The sequence below is a fragment of the Loa loa genome (assembly GCF_000183805.2).
Source record: "Loa loa unplaced genomic scaffold supercont3.6, whole genome shotgun sequence".
Classification (NCBI taxonomy): Eukaryota; Metazoa; Nematoda; class Chromadorea; order Rhabditida; family Onchocercidae; genus Loa; species Loa loa.
The window spans coordinates 135,151-151,008 of NW_018108186.1; the positions used below are offsets into that span (position 1 = coordinate 135,151).

The following is a 15,858-nucleotide window of genomic DNA, read 5'->3' on the forward strand; positions in this document are numbered from 1 at the left end:
ACCTTTACCGGTAGCATCGTAAAATGCACTGCTTCTAGCTAAAAGCTTGAGTTGCCAAACCGTGCCGTATTTTACCGCCTTTGAGATGTTCCAAGAAAATGTCAATCTTGCGCGTGTGTTAATACTACTTGTTTTAGATTTATTCATTCTTTCGTCTAATGCTTTAGATTATTCATACTTCCCGAATGGTCTACAACTTCTTGAAAGGGCAATTATCGGAATTTTAAACTCATTGGCACACATATGCATTTGTTGATCATCCGGTGCATTTCATGATTGCAGAAGTTATTGTTCTCTTGTAGTCGGATATCGCTACTGTATCGAAATTATCCCACAATTTTGCATCTTTCTCTTAAAATCTTTTTTCATCATAACTATATGACGAAAGTCGAGTAGTCCAAAAATGTTTTGCTTCATTCGCTAAAATCTGTCAATGTTTCCTATATATTACTTCTTTGGTAATATTTCTGGTATCACGTTGAGATGGAATTGGCTTTACACTAGTCCAGCGCCCAGACTTCGATAATTAACATATAATAAATTGGTGAGCAAAGCTCGTAATTAATTACTTTTGAATAGTGCTTTTTTTTGAAGGAGGCGAAAATATTTAAACACTTGAAGGAACTCACTTTTTACAAGAATTACGATTTGCTAATTGAGCATCATTTCTTAATGTATTTCTTTGCATGAAGAAATCTCGTCCCTCCGAGCATATTTGTTTTTGCGTAAGAGGATACAAACATATGTTCGTGTGTTCATTTGTTTTTTTTTCTTTTTTTGTTCTTTTTCTTTCCAAGTTACTGTCGAGTTCATTACCTCGTGACGTTACCGATTTCTAATAAGCATTCCTCAGGTTTTAATCAGCATTCTTCTTTCAGCACAGTCAATTCAGTCAATCAGTTATTCAGTAAAATTCAGCAAACGGTTCGTGTATATATCAGCAAGAAAAATGGGAATTTTTGAGAGGTGAGATGATAACAGCATAAATCTAAAATTGTAACTTGAGAGAATTGCTAAAATTTATATATAAAGGTAACGAATTTTAGAGAACCAACTATCGGTAATTCAAATTTGACACAGTCTGATCTTGATCGATTGCTTGATTTAGACGAGTAAGTCAATTTCTTCCTTTCCACTGCGTTGAAAATTAGCTTTGGTAAAAGCAGATTTTATAGTTTTTCCTTCATGACTGCTTAATTTCATCAACTAGTCTTGGAGTATTTAATGGATGATCAGGTTCGAGTATTTAATGGATCATCAAGTTCTGCAAGTTTCCTGTTACTCTCATATCATGATAAATTCGTTTGTTACGAGCACTTTTTTTTGAATAACAGCTATGGGGATAGGAGGGGGGGGGGGTTTGTGAATGCTTAGAAGGACAACTTTTTGACCTTTCATTCTGATAAATGTGACCTGTAATTCCACTTGCAGAACTTGCCATTATTCTTCCTAATGTTTTTTTTTCAGCACCTATCGTACAGACTATACCTATGTGACGTCGTAAGTTATTTTTTCCTTCTTTCAGTTTTACCCTCGATTAATTATACCAAATGTTTATGCATGTCTTATTAATCATACGAGAATTTTATTTATTTGATGTTTGTGTCAGATCAAATGGAGAGCTGTCTTCAATTTAGCTGTACAAGCTAGTTTTTAAATATTGATCTTCTGGGATGACAAGAATCGCAAAATGATGGGAATAAATATTACTCGTTATAAAGCGATTTTTTTCTGCGAATTTGCAAAAAAAACTGTTATGCATTTCTTTTTAAGCAAAAGCTACCGGCTGAATGGTTCAGATGATTATGAAACTCCTCGCATGTCTAGATTGCCTTTGAATTATTACAGGCGTAAGTGGGCATTTGAAAAAGCACGAAAAGGTGAGTCATTATATGGTTGAGATTCTGCACCGGTTACTTTCATAATTATCCGGATTCATTAGCATAAAATAAAAATTGCAGCTTTCGAGTAGAACATAGGAAGTTAGAAGTATTTTCTTTCATTATTTCCCATTCATTAGAGAAGCACATGAAAACTTTCCGAATTTTATAATTTAAAGGTTGGCTTTATTTACTATATCGCAATGTCTGTTTATACTAATATTATTTTCAGCTGGTTTACTTTACTACATGTACTTTTGTACGTGTGACTTTGTGAATGAGCTGATGCCAAGGCCTCTGGCAATGATTTTTAATACTGCTATCACTATTTTACATTTCATCGTTCGTTGTTAGTAATTTCCTTGCTTTTTTTTTTTTGCGCTCTAACCTCTCACTTATCTCTTCTCCCCATATTCTTAAAGATAGACAAGAGGGTGCTCTAATTGAATTTCCCTTGTGAATTGGAAAGTGTGAAATTTGCAGAAATTTGAACTTTTTCTTCCAAACAGTGGGTAAATTCGTGATTATAGGTCATTTCCCTATGTTAATTCTATATATTTAAATCTGGAAGATTTTGAATATTTCAGGGTTATGGTATATCATTAATGAAATATTTCCAAATCCGGAACACTTCGCAGTTACGCGACGATTACATTTGGAATCAACACCCTGTAAGTTGATGAAATTTACGATGAAAATGATTTCCAGAAGAAATTAGTTCTTTTGGACTATTATATTTGCGCACTATACGTTTTCAAAAAGTCAAAAAGTTTAACGCTTTATTTTGCTAATTTTTGGTGTATTTGATTAGAAATTCCGAATTGATTCCTTCAAGTCACTGTTTTATAGAAGCCTTTAGGTATTGTTTTCATTTTGTTTCTGTTGCAAGATTTTACATATAATTTTCTTTTTCCTTTTACAATAGTTCTATGATATAAATTATTTGAAATGTTAAATATATTTAAGGTCTTGAACAACACAAGCAGAGTCCAAGAGAATTCGAGAAATCAAGGGGGGTTAGTTTCTACTGATTTTTTCTCATTAAATGTAATAATTTAAGACGAGGTAATGGTTAGTTAGCTTTATGCAGATTTATTTGCTCTTCAACAGCAGTGCTAAACTACTTGGCTAAAATAATTTGGTAAGTGATCTAGGTTTGTTGCACGTTTCAATTTTCTCTGTATCACGTTTAAAACACTTGAAAATTCTTCATCGTTTTGCATCCATGGAAAACATGGAGCACTTCTTACAGCTTTATAATGTTTCGTTAATTTTTCTAATTTGCAGTGACTAGTTATTAGTGATTTAAAAACTAGTTAAATCCGTGTTATTAAGTCTATTTTCATTTTAATATTAATTTAAAACAATAAATTAGTCACAGTTTTTTGTGAAATTCGGATGAAAAGGAATTTTGAATTTCTCAGCAAGAAAATGAATTCTAGCCATCTCCAATGCGAAGCCGAGAAACAGTGTGGCATAGTCAAATGACATCACTTAATTCTTTAGCTAATAGGCTAAAACAATCATTTACCAACATGATAACACTTGGCTATCTCTCTGAAGGTGAAGACCAGTAAGTTTATTCCTTTCTGGTAGAACTCTTTTTTGCCTGACGGACTTGCAAATGAATTTTTTGCCGAATTCACATGATATTTTGCTCACGGTATCATATGAATTACTTTAATTAAACTGGGGATTTATATGAATAAAATTTGTAGACCAGAAATCTATCACATTATGCTTGAGATAAAATGCCATCAAAGTTAGAAATTAATATGGCAAAAATCGAGTCTTTTGAGTACCGTACAATGCCACTTTATTTTTGAAATGCAACTCTATATCAAGCTATCCTATATTCTTTTGTTTCAAACTCAATTTTAGAACTATATATTTGCAGTATTGAATGCGTTTAGCTGAACAGTGATCTTACAAAGGATTTCTTTATAAAAATTTCAGTTTTTTACCCTTAATCACTTTTTTAATAAATAGAAGTGGAGCCAGACGAAGACGGAGGAATTTGGATCACAATGATGATTATGATGAACATAAATGGCATGGGTATTCTTCATTCAACCCAGTGTATGTTATTTTTGCTAATCATTTACACTGGAAGTTATTATTCCTAGTCTTTCTGAACTTTTGAAGATTTAAGTTTTTATGAATTTAAATTGAAATGCACTTTATTACTCTTAATATTACAAGAGTGCAGGCGGTTCTGAGTTTCAAATATCTTTTTTGAAAGGATTTAACTTGAATTAAATCTATTAACTGCTTCATACAGGTTGTTAACCTATAATTTTAGTTTACAATTGCCAACTTATTCAGAAAAAAACAGTATTTTAGATACGGCTTAACTCGTAATGTGCAACGACGTGTAAGAACTAGCAGTTACGAATACTCGGAAGATCGTGGACCAGAAGTCAACAAGCAGTCAGTTCCTAATGTGAAATTGTCCAGAGGATTTGTGGAATCACTGTTCTTCAAATTATTTTACCTTACATTTATGGCAGTGCTCTCACCAGTAAAAACTTTCGAATTTACCACTGAAAAAATTATTTGGATTTTGCGTCATTTTAGGTTTGTTTGCTTACAAATTACCATATTACTGCTCATTTTTGACGGAGTTTTGAAGATTCAGCAATTTTAAATCTAGGTGCATGTTAGGAAGGTTGTAATTTGGAGGATTTGTTTTAATAGGATTGTGTTTACTTAAACTTGACAAGGGCAAAGCCCTTGTCTTTGGTCATCTTTCCATTCTTGTGATGTGACTGGGTAAGTAAAATTTCCAAACTTTGATCTAGAATAATTGAGTCGAAAATTTTCGAACCAACATCAGATTTGTCGTTTACGATTGTATGTATTCCTATTGTGAACAGAATTTTTATTGCAATACATGATATTATTACTTAATCCAGTTTCTTTAACACCACGAGAACAATATTTCCTGATACTTTCCCTGTATTTCCTCATCTATTTCAGTCATTCAACTTATGATCTCCGCAGTCGTATCGTATACAAGAATCTATCACTTGAAGGGACATTACCATATACTAATCGTCTTGCAAACTTTTTGTCTGAAATTACCACATCATGTTTCCTCACTTTCTTCTTTCTGATAAGAAAAATAGTCTTCCTACCGCTTACCATGTTCTCCAGTATTATTAGTCGACTTCTCGGTCCAAATCGATCGAACCAGTAAGTTGTTTCCTACGTCCTTTAATCGGAATGATTTGCGGATATAAATTCCAAGTTGTTTTAAACTTGTATAAATTTGCGAAACTTTCAACTTATATAACTTTATCCGTTGCTGCTGTGAAAAACTGATACTTCCACCGTTATAACTACTTTTTTTTTTTGTTCAGAATTGGTAAATGATATTGAATAATGCAGAAAATTCAGATGAAACTTTTCTTTTAATTTTTTATACTTTAATTTTAGATCCCTGCAACAACAGGCTGTCGGGACATCACCACGACATGGACATTACTTATCCTTTCAGATCTTTCATTTTTTGATCGATCATTTGTACTCATGCGCAACTGGTTTCATTTTTTTCTTCGTCTCCTTGCAGTTATTGCCATTCTATATCGCCGAAAGTGTTCGAAAGCGCGCAGCTTATGCGCTGGCTAATATGTAATGTTTCTTGAGCAACCCGACACGTCGCATATGTAGGATGCAGGATAAAGTTATGCTAACATTTAGGCGATGTAATGAATTTCCACCATTTTCGGGGAGCGGAACTTTAGGTCAATCTGTCTAATCTCTATAACCTTAAGCTATTTTATTTATATGTAGTAGCTTTCTTGTTGGTAGAGATTTTACAAATACTTAAAGGTTTTTTTGTAACTTCTTCCTACTATTATTTGAAAATAAGTAAGGGGCATACAGATTGGAAGACCGACATCACAAGATATAACATGGTGAAAATCGAGACTAATTTTCGTACTTTTCAATTTCTATAAACTCCTCATTTACTTGTACATCTGGAAAATTTTCTGCATTATAAGCTCTTTTTTAATAAAGGGAAATACCGGGAAAATAAATTGAAATGTTGTTCAAACCATTTGGTCAAATATATTTATATAGATTTGGACCAAGAGCCGCACTGCTTGTCGGTTACGAAGAAGTAAGACCGGTTAAAAGGAAAGGATTAACCACCGATCTCGATTCTCCAACTGCTAAAGGTCGACAAAAAGTGATTGATAAAGTTGCATTCAATAAAAGGTATAACCGCTGTATGTTGTGTATTTCGAGCGCTTCTCTTTTCCTTTATTCAATTATGAATATTGGTGAGATTTTATATAATTTTTTAATTTTTATTTTACACTTTTTTTAAAATCTCTTTGAATATGTTCACAAATCATTAGCGGGCATCACCCCATTGATTTTATCAATTTCATAATCTTAACGATTTTTTTTTAGTCAGCTTCTTCCGACTCGAGGTTCAGTAAAGTGCTCTTCGGCATTCTGGAAATGGTTATTTCCCTTGCTTATCTTACTGTTACTGCTCATTATGTTTCACAAAGGTAAGTGCAATTCCAAATTTTTTTCTTTGAGGAAATTGTTTGTTTTTATGTACTAATGGAATTGTATGATAAAATTCACAATAATCTTTCCGGCAATGAGTCATTTTGATTTTATTGTGCCTATGGCATTCAACCTTAGAATAAAAATAGTTGACAATCTGCATATCAGCGATGCATGCTATGAAGTACATGATACCAGCATCTGGCAAAGTCTAAGTTCTGGAATCTCAGATTTAAAAACTTAATAATCAGATTACCAGTAATTCTTTTTTCTTTTGATGTTTATGTATACTATACACGATGTTATTTTAGGACATGATGCCCGAGGTGATCTAATGATAGGTGTAGCGGAGCCGTTTGACCAAATCCAACAAAATTCTTTTAGTGGTAATTTTGATTCTAGAAATTTATAAGAACCCAACTTATAATGAAATGGAGTTATGACCCCATTATCTGAAAAATTTTTCAATATTTTACAATTTTAGAACCACAGTTTTATAAACAAACAAAAAAAGTATTAACATTATGAAATATACTATCAGGGAATTTTAATGGTATATGTCATATATTCTAATAACAGGATGGAAGCAGAAAATAGAACGTGGCCTAAATTTGGTATTCAGAAATGTTTCGTATTTACTATCTGTTGTATTCCATTTCTTGTATGATCTCTTACTATATCCTGGAAAGCTATATGGCGCAATGGTGCATCCACGGGAATCTCTCGAAAAACTTGTCCAGTTACCGAAATATGTTTATATGGCTGGTTGGACATTTTTTTCTCAAATTTATGATTTTACGTTCTTCCCTTCTACGCGATATTGTTAGTCCCAACGGGGTCAAATATCTATTCATCTTTTGACCTTTCTTTCATTTTTGGTAGCTGTAATTCAGTGTTTTGATAGTGGCATTTGGTCTAAATGCTTGGTTAACATCGTATTCTCGTATTCACACTTATACAGCTATTCAATTCGTTAATCGATAGACTGGATGTTATTCTAAAAATCCATGACTCAGCAGAGTTCTTCCGAACGTTATCTTTAAGCTAAACAAAATTTTCTTTTCAGGTCAATCAGTGGGTACAAAAGCCATGGCTAATAGATGCAGTTATAATTTTTTATGTAGAATTCCGAGGGAGCTATATAGTTTTGGTAAGTTTTGCTTTTAGTCTAGCAAATTACTTTTAAATCGCAATTTCTTCACTCAGTCTGGTAATATACGTTTTCGTCACTTTGTAAAACCATTTCAGGAGAGCTGGCAATCGTTCATTTCTTCGAAAGGGTCAGTATATTAGGTTCCAGTGTGTGTGGCATCATCCAACGGATGTCCGCTGTTTCGGAATGGATTCAAAGTTATTTTTCTTTATTATTTATATATTTCTTTTGTAGTCCAAAGAAAGTTTTTTTACTGAAATCAATTACTAATTTCAATATTTTCACCCATTTCTACTTACAAGAAATTGTAGAAGAAAGTACAAGGCTTTCCTTATGCTTATTCCAAAACCTTTATCACTTCGGTTTATTATATCGTTTCTTGCTTTTTTTTTCTTGTGCTTTTTATTTCCGTGCAGAAATTTGATGTTATAAAAACATTTACTAGCTGACTCATTGTCGAAAGCAGAGTCAAGTAAAGCAACTAGTTTCGTTTTGGGAAAACTTCATTTGGTTCGTAACTGCACCTCACTTGCACTATATTAATGTGATACTAATTTTCTTACATGAATACTCACAATATACCGTTTTTCTTAAATTCTCTTAGTTTTCCAGTTGGACTTATTTCTGAAAACATTGTGGAAATGATCTTGTTTGTATGGAAATTAATAAGCTCTGCAATACAAATTTTATTGGCGTTACCATCACACTTTATTTCAACAATCACCCAATTTATGCCGTTTGTGAACGAGAAGGCTATAAATTCGGTTTTTTTAGTATTATGAATCTTCAATTTTTTTTAGCTTTTCAGTAAATTTTTGCACTGTGAAATTTTTTATTCCAAGTTTTAAAAATTGAGTCGATCTTAAGCCTGAATAACTATGAATTTCATATTTTAGTTCCTTTTTCTATAAATGTATTCTCTTTTAGCACTAAATTTTTAAGTTTAACGATTTTTTTTTGCAGAAAGGTATAATTAATTCAGAGGGTTTTAATCAGCAACAAGCTCAATGGATTTTGGAACGTCTAAGACATGAAAAGGTATCTTTTCAAACTGGGGTATGTTAATTTTTAAAAAACAAAAATGAATTCAGCAAGAAGAATTGTCTTAGGATAATTTGTGATATGACTTAATATTACATTTCAACAATTCAGTTTGCAGGAACTATTGGAATTGAAAGTGTTGCAGTTGCGTCGAGAACGAGAAGTAGAGGAAGATCGTTACAAAAACATACATAAAGCATTAAAAATCGTCGAAAAAGGTCCTGCTGTGTCTCCAGATAAGAGGTACTGTTTTTTTCTCTAGATTTGGAATTCAGTAAAATTTCTTGCTTTAGTAATTTATGAAAAAAAGTATTATAGATTTAAGAAATGAAATCAAACTGCATCTTTCACCAAACCAGTTTGTTCTGGCATGTGTTCTATAAAGACAACAAGCATTAACAAAGTTTGATCCTTGTAATCCGCCAGATCCCGTTTTGTTTTTCAGTGTTTCACTGATTTTATCAACTTTTAGTAAAATTAATATAAATTCCAGATTAAAAGAATCATTACTAGTCAATGATGAATCGTCCCAGCACAAAAATAATCAAGATTTTCTAAACTATATGACTAACTTGAGAAAATCAGATGATGAAGAATTGAGAAAGGTGAGCTGTTGTACTTATTTTGTTTTTTATTCATATTTGCTTATACATTTTCTTTTCTGCTTTATGCCCAAGAAGATTGAGTACTTGCGAAATTTGGGTACTGGATGCGGTATTGAATCTGAAGCGTTTGCTAACGAGAAGTTTAGTTTCACGGTACTTTTTGGGTTCCAATTATTTAAAAATGTAAAACATTCTATATGAAGTTTTTAGGAAAATCTTGCAAAATATACTTGCTTGTTTGATTAGATATTAAGTTGCGCACAAAATTTTCGTTGACTGTACGGGACTGAAATTTTTAGTCTTCAGTTCCTGTTTCAGCGTTTATTTTCCATTGAAAGACGTTTGATGGGACGACTGGACACTCTATCAGAAAAAATCGAGAATGAAATTGCCCAAAAAATAATCCGCACTTCCGAACAACCTAATGTGAGGTGGTCAGCTTTGTCCAATGTTAGTGTAATCTTTTTTATATGCTGCATGTATTTAATTTGAACTGCATTTACTACAGAAAAATGGAAGTTATCTTTTGGGAATGCTCTCAAATGATGGCGTAGTTTTGTATTCCTTCTATGGACGGGTTAAGACCCTTCATTAGCATCCTGTGATTTTTTGTATAAATGCTTTTTCGAACTTATTTTGTTTTCATTTCAGGAACTATCGGAACTTTCATCTGCAGTTGGAGATTTGCGCATTCAGTTTGATGAAGTATTTTTTCAATTTTGAACTGAAATTTTAGTGTCAAATCAGCTATTTATCTTTATGATGGTTCTTTACTGATTACTTTATTAGTGAGTTAAAAAATATCTTACTATCCTGAAATGTGCGACGTGGCTTGATCCTTGTTAGAACTATTACAGTTATCATGTGTTTCATTGTACTAAGTGCCAATAACACAATTAGTTGTTATACACAGTTGACACTTTTATAAATTTGACATTCTGTTAATGCTGTTGTTTTTCTTATTCAGTTACATTGATATGACTCGAACGTACTGAAAACTGCACTAATTAATGGGATTTGATTTAGCTTCGTCGAGAGAAGAAAGCCAAAATTGCACAATTCGCTCATTCAATAATGTCTCGGGATATAAAACAAAGTGATGATTTGAACGTATTGAAAACTGAATTGAATAAGAAAATTAAGGATGACCTTGATAAGGTTGGCACTGTCGATATTATTACTTATTCGTTTGCTTGTCATTTCTGAGTTCAGTTTGTTCATTTTGCAATTTTACGATTTTCTTTGTATATGTATAACATGTATATGTTTTCATTCAAATAGAAATGCATATATCAAACAGTTTCAGGAACTTTCATTCAGTTTAAACCGTTTCGAAAAAGCATCGCTTGAGGAGCGAGAAGCATTTCGTTTGGAAATTATGAAAGCAGTGGAGAATCGAGTTGTTGCTCTTTTTGCAAGTCACGTAGCTGAAAAAAGTGATACCGTTTCCGTAAGTTTGTAGCGAGTTTAAATCCAATTCGGAAGTAAAAGTTCTTGATAAAAATATGGGAATTATGAGTTTCTTAAGAAACCAAATGCAGAATTAAAATCAGCTATAGCACAGAATGTAAATTACGGACGAAGATCGAATCAAGATCTGTAGAATGAGAAATGACTGAAGGAATTCAACCTGTTGTGGGATACGCTAATATCTCAAAACAAAATCATACTCAGGAACGTAGTTATCTCTTTGAAGTTTTATTTTTGAAATTGTTCGTGAAAGCTTGAGTTTTTTCAGGAAACTAAATTAAGTTCTGTTCTCGGACTTTCGGAATCCGATTTTACGATGATAAAAAGAATGATCACTGATGCATTGGATACGTATGATGCGGATAAGACGGGTAAAGTAGATTATGCACTGGAAAGTTCAGGTAGTGTTGTATCCTTTTTAAGATTTACGTGTTTGAATTAATAGAGGAAATTTAGATAATAAAAAGTATTATGTAAATAATTTAAAAATGGGGGAAATCCCACTATGCGTGTTGGTCCTCGTTAGAAAATAAATTGGTATAAGTTAATCTTTTGTCTTCCCCAAAATAAGTTTCTGCAGGTGCATCTGTTGTAAGTACGCGCTGTACGGAGCCATACAAGGAAAATTCACGAGTGGAATCAATTTTTGGAATCCCGCTCTGGTATTCTTCTTATTCACCGAGAGCTGTTATTCAGGTAATTCATGCATATTTTTGTTATGGAATGAAATTGGTGTATGTTTTCGCGAAATTTTTCAACTTTTTGACATTAGATGTCTTTTATGGTTGTAAATTTATTTTAGCATCGTCCCTTGGCAGCTGGTGAATGTTGGGCTTTTCGTGGTAAAGGATACCTAACAATAAAGTTATCGCATCCAATTTATGTCACAGAAATTAGCTACGAGCATTTACATTCAAATTTGCATCCAGATGGAGTTTTGAAAAGTGCACCGAAACTTTTCCAAGTTTACGTATGTTTTTCAATGGAAATTGAGTCATAATTAAGGAGCAAAAACTCTATTAGATCTCGGAACAATATACTAAGATTTTTCGGAATCTTGCAATGAACTTTGAATTCAGTCAAAATCTTTTATCTTTGTAGAATTAAAATTAAACCACTGAATAGTAGAATGAAACATCAGTATAGTCGGTAATTCGTTCGATAGTTTTGTTCTTGATTTAAACTGATTTGCGAACTTTCGGTTCCCTTTCCAGTCTTACAAAGCAGTTGATGATTTCAAATCAAAGTTCTTAATTGGACAATATGAATATGACATTAAGGGAAGAGCATTGCAAACATTTCATGCACAGGTTTGATGTTCTAAATCTTCTAGAAAAGTTTGTCAAAGTACTGGAATAAAGAAGTTTTTCTCATTTTAATAAATTTTATCTGTCTGTATTTAGTCAGCTAGACAGCTCATCCGTCATACTTAGATTGCGGAAATTGGGTAAGTTTAACTGAAGCGAATGAAGCGGTAAAAGATATCATCTAGTGGAAAACATGAAATATGGTATCACTTTTTACAGAACGAGCTCAAAACGCCAGTATCAATAGTTGAATTGGTGGTGCAGTCAAACTGGAATTCAGACTACACATGCTTGTATCGCTTTCGTGTACACGGGCGAAAGGCATAAGTGTGGATATTCAAGTGAAATTTAGTTCTCCATGCCATCCAGTCTTATTTTTTATGATAAAGCTTTTCACAGTCAAATTTTATGAACATGTTGAAATAATTACATCCATGCCCTTGAGAAATAAGAGAAATAAGTCACTGATTTTAATCTTAAAAAAATTTAAAACATAGCAAAAAAACTGGATTTAACTCTCCCTTTGCTTCTGTAGTCGCTCCAATTTCAAAAAAATTTTTATATGGATTATCAGTTCTTTCTAGAGCTTGTTGTTGCTAATGATAGCCATTGTGATTTTTTCGATGTTTTTAAAAAGTGTTTCTCAATTTGTAAAGCTCTTCATTTTTGAAGGTATTTTTTGTTGAAATGTCTGAAATATAAAAAATTCCATTTAAACAAATATTCTATCTCAAGAAAATGATTTGAATATTGTTTTTGAGCTGTATAATATATATACATATATAAATTGACGTATAATAATAAAAATACATATGTTCATTCCGGGTGATTGTTGCTATTTCAAATCTATCCTAAATCACAAAAAAAATTCCACTGTTGGAAGTGAAATCAGTAGAATTAAAGTTTTATAGCTTCAAAGATTTCTCTATCCTCTATGTTTGATTCATATTTTGTTGTTATTTGTGAACGAATCTCATTGTTCCTGGTATTTTTAGTTGACTGTCTGCTCGTGGAGCCTTCTTTACCAGATCAGACTTCATTTGTTTGTTAAGCTACGAGTACATATTTTTCTTGTTTTATAATGAACTACTGCTAGCATTGCGTTTGTGTTAAATTTAAGTTTCTTGAATAGGATCTCGTGTCCATTCCATTTGGGATTTGATAACTGTCAAGCATATTCAAAATCTATAAATGCAAAGTGCTACATAATTGATTGGCATCTTTTTTGGAAGCTTTTCGAAAATGTGGTAGAAGTAATCTACAATAAGTGAAGGACAGAGCTTTGTAAATTCCTTGGATATTGGACAGGAAGTAGTGATTTTAAAAGAGATCCCTTCCAAATAACAGGAATTGCTCTAAATCTCAGTATCGATTTTAATCACATCTGAAACTGCTCTCAGTAATCTAATTCTGGATAAGGAGGTTGAGGTGATAGAGAGCAACTGTTACAGGAGTGCAATGGTATTATGGGATCTGGAATATATTCCAGATCTCAGTGCCCCGAATCTAGGGTAAGTCCCTTAAATGCTGAGTTGTTCAGGTTTTTCTTCTCGTGACCGTGATGTTTGTTAGTCTAAGATTTAAGAAGGACTTAATTGAATATTGCCTTGCGATATGGCGATTATCTCAACTTTGGTATGCAAAAACCTTCCGCAAATAGGAGGGGAAGTTGCAGTGTGAAGGACAGAGGTGACAATGAGATTCTGTGGATTTGTTTGAAGCCTAGACTTCAAGTGGTAGACAAAGCATACCTAATATTGGTAGTTCGTCTTCATACTAAGACACATTCCCAAAACAATGGAACAATTATATCATCTACCGCTTAAACTATCGCGACTTTTAAAAAGATCGGGACGAAAGCTTTTCATAGTATGACTTGACCGTTAATTTGTCTGGGGGTATCTAAAGGGAGTTGTCGGTATGTCTTTTTGACCAAGATTCAGTGATTCGAAATATTTGCCATATTTTCGTTCTTTTCCCATTGTTTAGAGTATGGACAGTCCAGACTGAGATTATCGATGTAACGAACATTATAGTATTTAGCGTATAGAACGTGTAAATCAACTCCATATTTCACATTTCCCGTTATCAAAATGACTTCACTTATCCAGCATAATTTATCTTAGAAGAAACTATACTTTAAAATATGACAGTCATATATGTATATGCAATCATAAAGAAGATAATCGAATTTTGTGACAATAAACAACGAATGGAGATAAAGTCTCTAGTGGATGACCATACAGAAGAAGAATTCAAAGAACTCTGTAATGTAGTATGAAAATTGAGATCTGGACCATCAGCATCGTTCGGCCATCATGTCCCAAACAAGAATATTTTTTCCTTAAGACGGTCAAATGCTGGATGTCGTCTGTTTTGAATCTCTTCAGTATTGGATAGTTAACTATCTTGTGCCAGAGTTACTTAAACTTTTCAGTAATGTAACAACTTTTTTAAAACGATCAGAATGAATAAAATATACCATCTGATGATGTTGAATATGTTTTTATAGATCATTTGAAATTAGAGGAGCATAAAATGGCAGCAATGACAGCGATGCCGTACTATCATTATTCAGTGTTCGGTAGTACTCCACTTACAATGGAAGATTACATGTCTGGGATATCATGCGCTTTACTGGATGTCGAGGAAATGTTATTACAACAGCGCGGAGCAAGAGAGGTTCCTTGTTTGTCCAATCATATGTAGGACTAACTACCTGAAATCAAGCTGGTCATGATAATGCCTTTTTTTCATGAGCAGATTTAGATAGGAAATTCTTTTTTTTTGAGATTTGTATCTAATTGATAAGGGACGCTTTTCAGATTTGTCACATTGGAAATTTTCAGGCCCCATTTTCGGGAATGGACAAAAGTGGTCGTGGTGTGTGTATACGTAATGAACAGGGTACATGTATAATGGGAACTGTTTGCCCACTGAGACATATCGTTGGAGATAAGGCATGATGTTGCTACATCTCATTTTCTGTCCTGCTGATGCTGTTTTCATATTGGAATAGATTTTTCATTTAACGCTATCTTTTCTTCACATTTTCCAGCCTGCACTCAATATAATTTAGAAATTCCACATACACAATTTGCTCTCCATTCATTGCAAACGAATTACACTGCTTTATTTGTTTAAAAAATTTTTGTAGGCTGTAGTATGTAAACACTGGTTGCGCGGGCTATGTAAAAAAGGAGACCAATGTGAATTTTTGCATGAGTACGATTTAAGTAAAATGCCGGAATGCTTCTTCTTTTCGAAATATAGTAGGTTTCCATTCTTTCTTATGCTACGAATATTTTGGAATGGTTTTTTCTAAATTTATTTTTTAGTGGAAGTCAAAGAAGTGCCGGTAATTTTTGCTGAAAATTGGAGTTGTCCATTATTCTCACTCTTTACTTCACTTTCAGTGGCTTGTAGTAATCGTGAATGTCCTTTTCGACATATTGACCCTGAAAGTAAAATCAAGGATTGTCCGTGGTACGACCGTGGTTTTTGTCGACATGGTAAGTGGTTCTTTCCCAAAATATTCACTTTCTTTTTGGAAGATGGTTTAAGGATACAAAGGATATTGCTTTTCATTCGTACTATTTCAGGCCCATTTTGTAAGCATCGGCATCGCCGGCGCGTTCTTTGTCCTAACTTTTTGGCAGGCTTTTGCATGGATGGAAGGGATTGTAAATATGCTCATCCGTCTTTCAATATTCCACCTGTGGATACAACTCAAATTCTTCGAGCACGGGGACAGTATAACATTGGAATAGTGTGTCACAATTGTCATGAAAGAGGCCACAAGGTCTTAATTAAATATGATTCTCCATTTCGGTCTTTAATTAATGTTTCTTTTAAATTTAATGTTGCTTTTAGTA

At 33.1% G+C, this 15,858-nt stretch overlaps 2 protein-coding genes across 2 annotated transcripts in view; both read left to right on the forward strand.

Annotated features, from left to right (window-relative positions):
• Positions 1-872: 872 nt before the first annotated feature.
• On the forward strand, positions 873-12,446 carry LOAG_16506 (UNC84A protein). The gene is made up of 31 exons (XM_020449159.1): positions 873-966; positions 1,047-1,112; positions 1,468-1,500; positions 1,774-1,880; positions 2,113-2,229; positions 2,468-2,551; positions 2,847-2,896; positions 3,323-3,453; positions 3,870-3,959; positions 4,224-4,457; positions 4,860-5,075; positions 5,319-5,513; positions 5,967-6,104; positions 6,303-6,406; positions 6,719-6,793; positions 6,987-7,172; positions 7,474-7,557; positions 7,656-7,757; positions 8,173-8,324; positions 8,524-8,598; positions 8,720-8,844; positions 9,095-9,206; positions 9,525-9,656; positions 9,858-9,911; positions 10,233-10,364; positions 10,513-10,656; positions 10,945-11,077; positions 11,257-11,372; positions 11,479-11,646; positions 11,891-11,986; positions 12,203-12,446. The coding sequence occupies exons 1-31, from the start codon at positions 950-952 to the stop codon at positions 12,308-12,310; spliced, it is 3,576 nt and encodes a 1,191-aa protein (XP_020307345.1). The 5' UTR covers positions 873-949; the 3' UTR covers positions 12,311-12,446.
• A 2,043-nt stretch (positions 12,447-14,489) lies between these two features.
• Positions 14,490-15,858, forward strand: part of LOAG_16507 (hypothetical protein) — a 2,550-nt gene continuing 1,181 nt past the window's right edge. Inside the window, exons 1-5 of the mRNA XM_020449160.1 lie at positions 14,490-14,665; positions 14,833-14,943; positions 15,141-15,255; positions 15,400-15,495; positions 15,586-15,785. Of these exons, the coding sequence (XP_020307346.1) occupies positions 14,522-14,665; positions 14,833-14,943; positions 15,141-15,255; positions 15,400-15,495; positions 15,586-15,785 (666 nt within the window). The 5' untranslated portion in view covers positions 14,490-14,521. The remainder of the gene's footprint in view (positions 14,666-14,832; positions 14,944-15,140; positions 15,256-15,399; positions 15,496-15,585; positions 15,786-15,858) is intronic.